Source organism: Oncorhynchus nerka, linkage group LG24, assembly GCF_034236695.1.
Source record: "Oncorhynchus nerka isolate Pitt River linkage group LG24, Oner_Uvic_2.0, whole genome shotgun sequence".
NCBI classification, from domain to species: domain Eukaryota; kingdom Metazoa; phylum Chordata; class Actinopteri; order Salmoniformes; family Salmonidae; genus Oncorhynchus; species Oncorhynchus nerka.
Genome location: NC_088419.1, coordinates 54,757,443 through 54,771,858, shown reverse-complemented (window position 1 = coordinate 54,771,858; position 14,416 = coordinate 54,757,443). Strand labels below are relative to the sequence as shown.

Genomic DNA, 14,416 nt, shown 5'->3' with positions numbered 1-14,416 from the left:
AAAAATAAGAACAAAAGAGAGAGGAACACACAGTGCCCCCTCTGGTTCACGATGTCCACCCCCCCAACTTGGCCTAGATGCCCTGGCCCACCAGTGGCTGATTCCATCGATAATGGACAGAATCAGGGAAATGGGTCACCAGGTCATTCTGATTGCCCCGAGATGGCCATAACGCCACTGGTTCAGAACAATACTGTCACTCCTAGCGGGGACAGCATGGGAACTACTTCGGAGGCCGGGCCTATTGTAACAGGCGGGGGGGGGGGCACATTGCGGCATCCGAATCCCTCCGGCCTGCAGCTGTGGGCTTGGCCGCTGAACAGCGAAAATGGTCTGGTTTACATCTTGAGCCCTCTGTTGTTAACATCGTACAGACTGCCAGGAACCCGTGTACCATGTCAACCTATGACACAATGTGGCACATGTTCTGCCAGTGGTGTGAGGAGCAGCGGCTTGCTCCAGAATCTTGCGGCATAAAAACTGCGGTCCAGTTCTTGAGGTGTTTGTTCAATGCTGGCAGGGCTGCATCCACACTTAAGGTGTACGCAGCAGTCATTTAAGCATGTCATGATGAAGAGCAAGAGGGCCCACTTGACAGCCATCCGCTCATGGCAAGGTTTCTTAAGGGAGTCTGTCGATTACGCGCCTAAAGAGCCTCCTCGGTTCCCAAATGGGATTTGGATCTGGTTCTTGGAGTACTATCTAGACCTCACTTTGACCCTTAAGACACTATAGACTTGAAACCTCTTCTTAAGACTGTGTTTCTGGTGACCATCGCCTCTACCAAGAGGATTGGCTAGCCCAATGCTTTATCTGTTAGTGTTATAATTTGTGTTTTACATTTTTTGGTTGAACCTTTATTTAACTAGGCAAGTCAGTTAAGAACAAATTCTTATTTGGCCTACCCTGGCCAAACCCGGACAACGCTGGGCCAATTGTGCGCCGTCCTATGGGACTCCCAATCGCGGGCCAGATGTGACCAGCCTGGATTCGAACCAGGGACTGCTGTGATGCCTCTTGCACTGAGATGCCATGCCTTAGACCGCTACGCCCCTCGGGAGCCCCAGGAATGTGTTGCACTGCGGCCTAATCCTGCCTTATCACGTGGACAGGGAAATGGTGCTAACAGCCTTATCCACCTCCATGCCCACTGGGGTTAATGATGTTGATGGATGCGCTCTTTGTCCTGTGAAATCCCTAAACATGTACGTGGAGCGGACTAAGGTGATCCGTCGCTGTGATCAGCTGTTTGTGTGCTTTGGCGATAGAGAGGCAAGCCTCTCAAAACAACGGTTTTCACATTGGACTGTAGACATTATCCTGCAAGCCTAGCTGGTTTCCCAGTCCCATAGTCTGTGGTAACGTTGCCAACTCCTGGGCACTGCTCTGTCTGACATGTGCGTCTGCCAGATGATGACTAGCATAGACCCTCAAGTGAAATAGAACAAAGGTTACTCACGTAACCACGGTTCTATGAGCTAGGGACTATGCTAGTCCAGATGTCGGTTCCCTTGTAGCCTCGGAAAGAGTCTGGAGGAAGTGATGCTATGCGCCCAGGTATTTATAAGGGGTTGGGGCACGCGCATCACACCCGCGACACGGAATTACTCTGATATTAATATCACGACTCATCCTGCCGCCAGGCGGAAGGATATCCCATTGAATGACTAGCATAGTCCATAGCTCATAGAACCGCATGTGCGTAACCTTTTCACAGAGCTAGATCCCCTACAGCAGGGGTGCCAAGCTCATTCAATGGACTGCCTAGGGTCTACAGGTTTTTGTTTTTTATTTTCAATTAAGTCCTAGACAACCATGTGTGGGGAGTTCCTTACTAATTAGTGACCTTTATTCATCAATCAAGTACAAGGGAGGTGCAAAAGCCCGCAGCCACTCTGCCCTTCCTGGAATGAGTTTGACAGCTGTGCTCCACACTGGTCTTTGACGAGAAGGGGGAAAAAACTGTCGGGGGAGGTACTCTTCTGCACTGTTCAACCAATCCAGTAAATGCGAAGGAGGACTTAAGATGGTGAGTTGCCTTGTTAACACAGGGCGCTTTTGAATGGTAAGGCTACACCAACTGACAAGATGAAAGTCGAGGAGTGAAGTCGGGGGATGTGCATCTGCGACAGCCAAAAGTCGGATACTAATGTGGTTTTCCAACAGCAAAGCTCAGATTAACATGGCAGTGTTGCCATTGTTTATACAGTGCCTTGCGAAATTATTCGGCCCCCTTGAACTTTGCGACCTTTTGCCACATTTCAGGCTTCAAACATAAAGATATAAAACTGTATTGTTTTGTGAAGAATCAACAACAAGTGGGACACAATCATGAAGTGGAACGACATTTATTGGATATTTCAAACTTTTTAACAAATCAAAAACTGAAAAATTGGGCGTGCAAAATTATTCAGCCCCTTTACTTTCAGTGCAGCAAACTCTCTCCAGAAGTTCAGTGAGGATCTCTGAATGATCCAATGTTGACCTAAATGACTAATGATGATAAATACAATCCACCTGTGTGTAATCAAGTCTCCGTATAAATGCACCTGCACTGTGATAGTCTCAGAGGTCCGTTAAAAGCGCAGAGAGCATCATGAAGAACAAGGAACACACCAGGCAGGTCCGAGATACTGTTGTGAAGAAGTTTAAAGCCGGATTTGGATACAAAAAGATTTCCCAAGCTTTAAACATCCCAAGGAGCACTGTGCAAGCGATAATATTGAAATGGAAGGAGTATCAGACCACTGCAAATCTACCAAGACCTGGCCGTCCCTCTAAACTTTCAGCTCATACAAGGAGAAAACTGATCAGAGATGCAGCCAAGAGGCCCATGATCACTCTGGATGAACTGCAGAGATCTACAGCTGAGGTGGGAGACTCTGTCCATAGGACAACAATCAGTTGTATATTGCACAAATCTGGCCTTTATGGAAGAGTGGCAAGAAGAAAGCCATTTCTTAAAGATATCCATAAAAAGTGTTGTTTAAAGTTTGCCACAAGCCACCTGGGAGACACACCAAACATGTGGAAGAAGGTGCTCTGGTCAGATGAAACCAAAATGGAACTTTTTGGCAACAATGCAAAACGTTATGTTTGGCATAAAAGCAACACCCTGAACACACCATCCCCACTGTCAAACATGGTGGTGGCAGCATCGTGGTTTGGGCCTGCTTTTCTTCAGCAGGGACAGGGAAGATGGTTAAAATTGATGGGAAGATGGATGGAGCCACATACAGGACCATTCTGGAAGAAAACCTGATGGAGTCTGCAAAAGACCTGAGACTGGGACGGAGATTTGTCTTCCAACAAGACAATGATCCAAAACATAAAGCAAAATCTACAATGGAATGGTTCAAAAATAAACATATCCAGGTGTTAGAATGGCCAAGTCAAAGTCCAGACCTGAATCCAATCGAGAATCTGTGGAAAGAACTGAAAACTGCTGTTCACAAATGCTCTCCATCCAACCTCACTGAGCTCGAGCTGTTTTGCAAGGAGGAATGGGAAAAAATGTCAGTCTCTCGATGTGCAAAACTGATAGAGACATACCCCAAGCGACTTACAGCTGTAATCGCAGCAAAAGATGGCGCTACAAAGTATTAACTTAAGGGGGCTGAATAATTTTGCACGCCCAATTTTTCAGTTTTTGATTTGTTAAAAAAGTTTGAAATATCCAATAAATGTCGTTCCACTTCATGATTGTGTCCCACTTGTTGTTGATTCTTCACAAAAAATACAGTTTTATATCTTTATGTTTGAAGCCTGAAATGTGGCAAAAGGTCGCAAAGTTCAAGGGGGCCGAATACTTTTGCAAGGCACTGTATATAAAAAATATATATGATGTGGAAGTAAACATGTCTCCAAACCCCATATCACACACTCAAACTGAAATCATGTGTGTACATTGTATAATCAGTGAGCCTTAAATATCACATTAATTTCTAGCCACTGTATGAATTATACCAAAGTTGGTTGCTGTTTCCGTCATCGTGTGGGTCGAACAAAAACACCCTAATGATTGGTTGACAATGTATTAGATATATATAGAGCCTCCCACAATGGAGCCGATGGCTGCAGGATGAAGTTGGTGAAGAGCAACTGCAGAAACTTGTAGTTGACTGCATGACCTTGTAAAGTTTATGCAGTCACAAATCGGACCATTTTTATTCATGCAACACACTGAGGCAAATAATTGTACTAATTCTATTTCCAAAAGTGATCCGCTTGAACAGGCCCACATAGTTTCTAAACCAAGAAGCGCATCGTCGCAAGACAACTGGGAGCCCTTGCAAAACAGACCAAGCAGATCAGGCCAGTGACGACTGGGGTTTGGGGTTTGACAAGTCAAATACAATTTTATCGGTCACATACACATATTTAGCAGATGTTATTGCGGGTGTAGTGAAATGCTTGTGTTCCTAGCTCCAACAGTGCAGTAATATCTAACAATTCACAAGAATACACGCATCTAAAAGTAAAATAATGGAATTAAAAAATATATAAATATTAGGACGAGCAATGTCGGAGTGGCATTGGCTAAAATACAGTAGATTAGAATACAGTATATTCATATGAGATGAGTAAACACTGCTAACCTTAAATGAAGACCAGAAAGTGGCTGTGGTAACTAGTGACAACCCTTGTAACGCTGCACTTGTAATCAATGGGTGGTGGTTCAGAAACAACCCGAGTCAACGGGCGCATTAGAGAGGATCACTTTTGTCAAGACATTGACCAACGTTGGTCACCGACTTTTAAAGTGTGTTGCAATATGGATATAAAAATTGGCTGACTTGCATGTCGACTGCATGAACTTTACAAAAATCATGTGATCAAAAGTCATGCAGTTTTTGAAGTTGCCTTGGTTTTGATGAAATCGCCTTCAAGTCGCTGCAGTTGCTTCCGACCAACTGCAACATGCAGCATCCATAAGGATACCTGCTTTGCATGAGGTAACGATGTAATCATTAGCATATAAACACCTACTATGCTGATGAGTGACATAGGAAGCAATGTGAATTGTGTTTACTAAGATGAATTAAGTGACAAGCCATTCAGACCAGCCTTCCAGATTGAACTTTCATAAACTACAGTACCAGTCAAAAGTGTGGACACACCTACTCATTACAGGGTTTTTCTTTATTTTTACTATTTCCCACATTGTAGAATAATAGCGAAGACATCAAATTTATGAAATAACACACATGGAATCATGTAGTAACCCAGAAATTGTTAAATCAAAATATATTTTCTATTTGAGATTTATCAAAGTAGTCACCCTTTGCCTTGACAGCTTTGCACACTTTTGGCATTATCTCAACCAGCTTTAAGAGGTAGTCACCTGGAATGCATTTCAATTAACAGGTGTACCTTGTTAAAAGTTCATTTGTGGAATTTCTTTCCTTCTTAATATGTTTGAGCCAATCAGTTGTGTTGTGACAAGGGAGGGGTGGTATACAGAAGATGGCTCTATTTGGTATGGCAAGAACAGCTCAAATAAGCAAAGAGAAATGACAGTTCATTACTTTAGGACATGAAGGTCAGTCAATCTGGAAAGTTTCTTCAAGTGCAGTCGCAAAAACCATCCAGCTCTGTGATGACTGGCTCTCATGAGGACCACCACAAGAAAGGAAGACCCAGAGTTACATCTTCTGCAGAGGATAAGTTCATTAGAATTACCAGGCTCAGAAAATGCAGCCCAAATAAATGCTTCAGATTTCAAGTAACAGACACATCTTAACATCAACTGTTCAGACTGCGTGAAATCAGGCCTTCATCATCAAAATGCTGCAAAGAAACCACTACTAAAAGGACACCAATAATAAGAAGAGACTTGCTTGGGCCATGAACCACGAGCAATGGACATTAGACCGGTGGAAATCTGTCCTTTGGTCCGATGAGTCCAAATTTGAGATTTTGGTTCCAACCACTGTGTCTTTGTGAGACGCAGAGTAGGTGAACGGATGATCTCCGCATGTGTGGTTCCCACCGTGCATGGAGCATGGAGGAAGTGTGATGGTGTGGGGGTGCTTTGCTGGTAACACTGTCGGTGGTTTATTTAGCATTCAATGCACACTTAACCAGCATGGAAACCACAGCATTCTGCAGTGATACGCCATCCCATCTGGTTTGCGCTTAGTCCCACTATTGTTTGTTTTTCAACAGGACAATGACCCAACACGCCTCCAGACTGTGTAAGGGCTATTAGACCAAGAAGGAGAGTGATGGAGTGCTGCATCAGATGACCTGGCCTCCACAATCACCCAACCTCAACCCAATTGTGATGGTTTAGGATGAGTTGGACCGCAGAGTGAAGGAAAAGCAGCCAACAAGTGCTCAGCACATGTGGGAACTCCTTCAAGACTGTTGGAAAAGCATTCCAGCTGAAGCTGGTTGAGAGAATGCCAAGAGTGTGTAAAGCTGTCATCAAGGCAATGGGTGGCTACTTTATAGAATCTCAAATATATTTAGATTTGTTTAACACTTTTTTGATTACTACATGATTCCATGTGTTATTACATAGTTTTGATGTCTTCACTATTATTCTACAATGTAGAAAATAGTACAAATAGTACAAATAAAAACCCTAAACTTTTGACTGGTACTGTATATTTGTGTTGACAAGAACAGCACGTAACACCTCAGCTGACATTCTAGGAAAAAGTGATATTTATTAAAATCCCCAATAAAACATTCACACAAACACATATTGATTAAATATGCAAGAATAGTTCGTCACCCCTCAGTAAATGGTTAAAAGCATTAGAGGTCACACATTCTAAAAAGCATGTTGTTGACGATCTGTTATTTGGGCACTACACCATACTAATAACTGGTTATTAAAGAGGCACAACATGCCACACTTCATCTTCACTTGTTTCCTCATATTTTGGGAAGCATCCCATTCAGTGGAAAGGTTCATCATGGAAAATAATGGAGAAAAAAAATTGCACACGTGTACAGAACAGATTAAAAAATACTTTTGTGCCTGTATCTATAAGAAGTAGTTGAAAGCTGAAAAACCAACTAGAACACCAATGAAGAGTGCGACCCTTTGTGCACCCACCAACTTTAGCCCTAGCAGGGATACATCTGCAAAACTGGAGGTAGAAGTATATTCCTGAGAAGTAAAAGACAAAAAGCCTCATTTATACTCTGAATTTCCAAGTACTGTACATGAAAACAAAATAGTTAACAAAACCAAAGCCGGTATGTCAACCTAGTGCTTCCCCAAATCTCACAATACTATTATCGTCATTCATATTATGACTGTTATTATTAATATTATGATACATGTCATCGTGTAATCTCTGTGCTAAGTTTCTATATCATATTTGTTAAAGAAAGAACTAAAACGTGAAAACAAAGTAACTCATATCTACAGCCATCCAAAGCCTTTTCAGAAGTGTTACCTATACAGGTTCATTCATAGAAGAATTGTCACAGCATAAGGCATCTTGCAATTACAGCAGATATTTTATCATAACATTTCATTTGATTTAATCTCCACATATGTTTTGGTTGTCCCTGCGATACACTATCTACCAAACAAATAGTTCAAGCAAGTGGTAAATCTCATATCAAGGCTGAAAATTCATGGAATGATTCTGATTAGAAATAACTAAGTCTCTTAACTTTGGTTGAGATGAAGAAATGGAGGGGGGGGGGGGCTTGCAATCAAATATCAACAGGGGAAAGGCAAGTCATTTTTTTCAAGAGAACACTTCTGTACGCTAGCTATAGGGGCCCCAAAAAACAACCATATCCATCCCTGAAACGTATGATTGTGCACTGTAACAAAGAAGTCCACTAGGGGGCAGCATCCCAGAGTAATAAAATAAGTATTCCTGACTGAGGCGTCCCTGGTCTCCATTGCATGTTGCCAAAAAAATCCAAAGTAATTATCATCAGCTATGATAGAGGAAAGATTAAAGGTTTAATATGATTGTCTGCAATAATCTATCCTTCCAACCATTATTTATCAAAAGCTGAATTCCCTGACCACAATCCAACTACAATCTCTTATCTCTGTCAATACATTGTACAGTATAGACCCAAGTCATGAAACGCAGCATAATATATCACACTTTAAGATATAACCGCAATATACTACTTCATTAAGGTACTGTGTAATGATCTTACAAGAGATATAGTCTAATCATAGTCTTTGAGGTAGAGGGGCTTCATTGTGGAAAAACAGAACACACGAGGTATACAATGTTGTAACATCTCCTGATTGTCGCTACAATGAACTCAAAACTCCACCCTCACTGAGGATTCTGAACTCGAAAAGAGTGTGAATCCATGCAGTTTCTTGAAGATGCAGAAACAACCTTCGTAGTAGCTGTGGTACCTTAGCGGTTAAAATGCAAATATTTCTGAGCGCTGCAAATCGATGGATATCTGATAAAAATAGATACTTTTCTTAATGACCAGATGCTCAGTTGTTGCCTTGGGGACAAGGAGGTCAAAAGGTCAATTTGAAGAGCAGTGCTGACCCAAAGACAGGAATTGATTGGCTGTTTCCACCCCAATCCTTTACATAAGCAGCCCTACGTAAATGCAAGCACGTACCTAAATTCATAAACGCTTTGTTGTTACGATGATGTCATATCAATGTGTAGGTGCTTTTAAGACATGATTTCAAGCACCTAAGTAAAGCTACTTCAACCCCAAACCTCTGTTTTAAAGCAGCACTATTGCAGAGCTAAGAATTCCTGCACCCATCAATCCCCTACTATAAGCTGTAAGTAAGGACATCCAAAAGAGCAGCTTAACTTTAGAGTGAAGATGATCCCTCTACTTATAAAAGTACAGAGGACCCTGGGTAATTGATGAGACAACCGGATAGAAAACTACATTATAAAAATAAAAAACAAATGGTTTAAACGGGTCATAAACGAAACAAACACTCAAACCAGCAAATACAGTTGTATAGTTTGTAACTATGACAGAAACGTAAAGCAGTGAAATACAAAGTGATTGTTTCACAGCAAGCTGGCAGACACCTGAGAAAAACCAACATGTCTGCACATATAAGTCCCAATGAGCATTAACAATTCCTGTTGACTTCCACCAGGAAAAAAAATTAAATGATCTTGCATCGTGACCACAGAGACTTGTGAACCTGTGTCTGAGGTACAATTAATAAACAATCTCAGCAAAGATTGATTTGTGTGCGACTGCTTATGCAAATGTAGAGGTTTTCTATAACATGAGGTCACAATGTTACTTTGTTATGCCCTGAAGAAATAAAATCTTTAAAGCGTTTCTACTTAAAATAGAATATATTTAAAATGTTCTACTTTATAGAATCCAAATATATATTTTTTGCAATAACTATATTGTTAGTGATGATGATGATAATAATAATAATAATAAAGATGAGAATAATAATGTTAAAAATAAAATAAGTTTAATTGTGAGTCAGTAGCTGTGTTACGTGTAAACAGTGCATTACCCTTCCAACCTATTATTTTTATTTGTTCTTAGATAATCACTGCATTTATGTAGAAATAAATTATTCACATGCTGTGCATATATCGTAATCATATACTGGCTCTTTGTTGGGTTATTCAAACTTATTTTGGCTAAAGAACAGAAGAGGAGAGAAGATATGAGAGAACCTGAGATAGACCACTTGTAGTACACAGAGTTTTAGTTTGTGTTTTCCTGTATATGTTTTTTTTTGGCATAGGCTATTTAGAAAATTTGGTAGGGCTTTTTTTGGCTTTAGTTTTGGCATCAAAAAGTGAAGGGTTCAGAGTTGTTAAGATGATGGGTTGATTGAGGTAGGTGTGTAGGGGAGCGGCTGGGATCCACTGCGCCCACCAGGGGCTTTGTTGTTACTTGATGATCCAGAGGGGCCTGAAGAGGCTGACCCTGCTGCCTGAGCAAAAAGCATACCTGAATGAACACAAAAAACAGACTTAAAGTAACATTTATGTCATTGCAAAAAGATAGCAAGTTGAAAGTTCAACTTGTGTTTTCCTGACCTACAAAAGGTCCAATGTTGTGAGTTGCAACAGGTCAGGAATGACAGTTGTAGTAACACAAGAGTGTCGTTGACTGACTGGTGACTCACCGGTGTACATGACTCCGTTGAGCTCCACTGACATACTGATGCTGCTCATGCCATTTGTGGTGAGATTGAGAGCGGAGTCCTGCCGGCCACCTGAGAAAACACACACAGCATGTAACGTACACAGCATTCATAGGTGATGTTTAAAGCAGCAATCAGCAGTTGAAACAACAAAGCGTTTTCCCCTGCCCCTGTTTCCGTAAAAAGCTGAAGGATGGGGCTGGAGAAACATAACCCCTCTCAAATTCATAGACACCGATATGGATGCAAGGACAGACCATCCATGTCAAAATGATAGTTTAGCCATGTTTTGAGGCTATATAGTGTTTGTTTACATTCATTTTGTTTACCAATCTGCTGGAGGGTGGTCGTGGAGTTGCGAGAGAACTTAGGCAAATACAATGGCGCAATTACACTTGACATGTGGACTGACGATTTTCGGAAAACAGGATACTTGTTTACAAACATTGGAGTAAAACATGCTTATATTTCAGGTTGATGGGGTATGACAGTTAAACTAAGCTCATGATGCATTTATATGTTATATTATTCAAGAATCAATGGGTATGTTAAAAATGTTAATGGGTAAATATCCTTAAATGATATGTACAATTATATGTGGTGAAGTTATTAATTGCACTTTGGATGGTGTATCAATACACCCAGTCACTACAAAGATACAGGTGTCCTTCCTAACTCAGTTGCCGGAGAGGAAGGAAACCACTCAGGGATTTCACCATGACTTTAAAACCGTTACAGAATTTAATGGCTGTGATACAGGAAACTGAGGATGGATGAACAACATTGTAGTTACTCCACATTACTAACTTAATTAACAGAGTGAAAAGAAGGAAGCCTGTAAAGAAAACAAATACTACAAAACATGCATCCTGTTTGCAACAAGGCACTAAAGTAATACTGCAAAAAAATATGTGTCAAAGCAATTAAAAGTTATGTTTGGGGCAAATCCCAATACAACACATTACTGAGTATCATTCTCCATATGTTCAAGCATAGTGGTGTCTGCATCATGTTATGAATATGCTTGTAATCGTTAAGGACTAGGGAGTTTCAGGATAAAAAATAAACGGAATGGAGCTAAGCATAGGCAAAATCCTAGAGAACCTGGTTCAGTCTGCTTTCCACCAGACACCCAGAGATTAATTCACTTTTCAGCAGGTCAATAACCTAAAACACAAGGCCAACTCTACACTGGAGTTGCTTACTAAGAAGACAGTGAATGTTCCTGAGTGGCCGAGTTACAGTTTTAACTTCAATCTACTTGAAAATCTATGGCAAGACCTGAAAATGGTGGTCTAGGAATGATCCAAAACAGATTTGAGAGAGCTTGAAGACTTTTGAAAGGAACAATGGAAAATGTTGCACAATCCAGGTGTGGGAAGCTCTTAGAAACTTACCCAGAAAGACTCACAGCTGTAATTGCTGCCAAAGGTGAATCTACAAAGTATTTACTCAGAGGTGTGAATAGTAATTGTAAATTAGATACTGTATTTCATTTCAAAATTTGCTAACATTTCTAAAAACAGGTTTTCACTTAGTCATTATGGGGTATTGTGTGTAGATGGGTGAGAATTCTTTTTTTTAAATACATTTTGAATTCAGGAAGTAACAACAATTTGGAATAAGTCAAGGGGCAGGAATACTTTCTGAAAGCACTGTAAACTAACTAACTGCACAACCTCATTTATAAACAAACTAATTCATTAAACAATCTAACACGTACAAATTGATATCTGAATAAACTAACTACGTGAACAACCTTAACAAACGGAACAACCTAATATATTAAACAAAGTCACTGAACAACCTAACATTTACATACTATCTCTATTATGTAAACTGCCTTGCTGAACTATACATACAAACAGCCTGAACAACCAAACGTCTGAGCAACCATGAAAACACAACCCTACTACTGAAGCACAGACACACACACAACCTCATAAGTGTCTGTGTAGACTTGCAAACTACTGTTAAATAGACAGAAAACACATAAGAGAAGAGTTGAGGGGGGAAAAGCTACATAGCTTTAAGGCATTTCCATGAAATAGTACTCATTCATTTGAACAAAAACAACAAAATGTCAAGGAAAATTCCCCAGCATTCTGTACTTTTACTAGACACTGATAAGAGGATAAGAAAGTTTGGCTGTTGAATCCCCTACGTATAGAGTCTGTATGCTGCTGGGGAACATTGTTTGTGCAAAAGGGGTCAATATACGCAATTGTTTGACATGGCCAGTTCAAGATCGACAATTTTGCTTAAGAACAGGAGGCCTGATCTACATGACATAAATCCCCTTTCAGGACTCTACTGTAGACCAGTGTTTTCTCAGATGATGGGTTGAGAACCACAAATGGGTTGTGTGGCCAGTCCCTGGGTTGTAGCTAAAGACTGGGTTGTGGCTTAGAGATACAGTTTTGTCTAATGTGGTGGTTGTCAAGGAGAAATTGAAAGGCCTTCATTAGCTAGGTCACAATGTAAAAAGGTTTGGGAATCAATGCTGGATTTGTATTTACTATGGATCCCCATTAGCTGCTGCCAAAGCAGCTACTCTTCCTGGGGTCCAGCAAAATTAAGGCAATTTATACCATTTTAAAACATTACAATTCATTCACAAATTTCACAACACACTGTGTGGTTATTAACGACATATGTTATTTTACTGATTGGCTGCAATGGTGGCCCAATATTGCTACCTTCAAATCAAAACTTATTTAAAGTGCATCTAAAATTGAAACATTCTTTACCTTGGTTGTTGATGCGGATGTTCATGGGCATCTGGGCGGTCATAGCCAGCAGGTTGTGCTGCAGTGCTCTCTGCAGCAGTCGCTGGTGCTCCTCAGCAGACAGAGCCATCTTCTTCTCCGGGGGCTCGCCCGCCTCCAGTCTGTCCCTCAGCTGCTCCAGAGCCGCTACCTGGGCTGCCATGGCTGCCTGGGCCGCTGCCGCCTGCACCACTGCCACCGAGTGACCCGCCAGAGGATGCCCAGACATGCGGCCCACGCCGGACAGGGGCTGACCGCCCTCATCGTCTGCAGGGGAAACGGAGAAGTTTGGAACAGGATAGTAGTGTTGGATGTGTTGGCATTTCAAATCAAATGTGTGACGCTATGGGTTACTGTTCACTTCAACTGTTCTGTGGTAATCTGTATGAACCCACCCAACACTTTGGGGTTGTGTTCGTGTTATGGGTTACTGTTCACTTCAACTGTTCTGTGGTAATCTGTATGAACGCACCCAACACTTTGGGGTTGTGTTCGTGTTATGGTTTACTGTTCACCTCAATCTGAATAATATGAATGAACCGAAAGAAGAATTTAAATAAAATAAAACAAACTTCCTCATTTCAATGCAGCATAATTGTCCTCTAAAGATATCTGAGCAAAACCCGTTGCTCTCCAACAACACCTTTCTTGATTTTCTGGATGGGAGTGAGAGATGCTCCGTTGGTGGCCACGTTCATCCCCATGTTCTGCATGGACATCTTGGGGGAGGACAGCATGGTGGGGGTCCCATTGGGGGAGTAGGTGAAGAGGGAGCTGCCGAAGCTCTGCCGGCGGCCCTCCCGCCGGTTACTGTCGATAGCTGCCTGGAGCTCATTGGGGTTGCTGAGGCTCCTCTTGTCACATTCATATGGGTACAGGTACTTCATGTATCTGTGATAACGTAATTTCAGTTGGTATTAGGAACATTTTGAAATCATGTGAAAAACACTATTACAATGGATGAGTAAGTATACCTTGAAACAAGTTTACAAATTGTGTGTGTGTGTGTTCACCAGGGGTTGGAACTGGTTCAGGGAACGGAACAGAAAACCAGAAAATAATACATTTAGAGGAACAGAACCGAGAACGAAAGTGAATTACACTGTTCCAGAACAGAACGGTTATTTTAAAAGCATGGGAACAGGATAATAACATTAGTTTACGTTACAGCATTTTTTTTCAGTCCCACAAAAAAACGCAACAAAACGCCCATGCAAAGCACTCACTTTCAATCACTTATTCCAGTGTCTACCTGCTAGCTGAACATCTTAGCCAGTGAGTGTGCGTGTAGGCTAACTCCCCCTCCAAAGTATAGTCTACTGTAGCCTACAGACGTACAAGTGGGGTTCAGAAATTAGAGAGATTTTTTATTAGAGAAGAATGGATGAACATGTAAATAGCTTGCCCGCTCCAGAGCGAGCTGCTCTATCCGCACTGATTGAAGTCATTTAATGTTGCCTTGGGCAGACAAGTGTAGGGTGCGAGATGCGATTGAAATTTTGCGGGTGGTAGGAGCGGGTGGAGGAGGAGACAAAAAGTTGAT

General features: G+C 41.4%; 1 protein-coding gene across 1 annotated transcript in view; it reads right to left on the bottom strand.

The window, feature by feature from the left end:
* Positions 1-6,649: 6,649 nt before the first annotated feature.
* Positions 6,650-14,416, bottom strand: part of LOC115108192 (AT-rich interactive domain-containing protein 3A-like) — a 40,725-nt gene continuing 32,958 nt past the window's right edge. Inside the window, exons 6-9 of the mRNA XM_029632255.2 lie at positions 13,517-13,764; positions 12,856-13,140; positions 10,088-10,177; positions 6,650-9,909 (exon numbers count right to left, since the gene is read on the bottom strand). Of these exons, the coding sequence (XP_029488115.1) occupies positions 9,773-9,909; positions 10,088-10,177; positions 12,856-13,140; positions 13,517-13,764 (760 nt within the window). The 3' untranslated portion in view covers positions 6,650-9,772. The remainder of the gene's footprint in view (positions 9,910-10,087; positions 10,178-12,855; positions 13,141-13,516; positions 13,765-14,416) is intronic.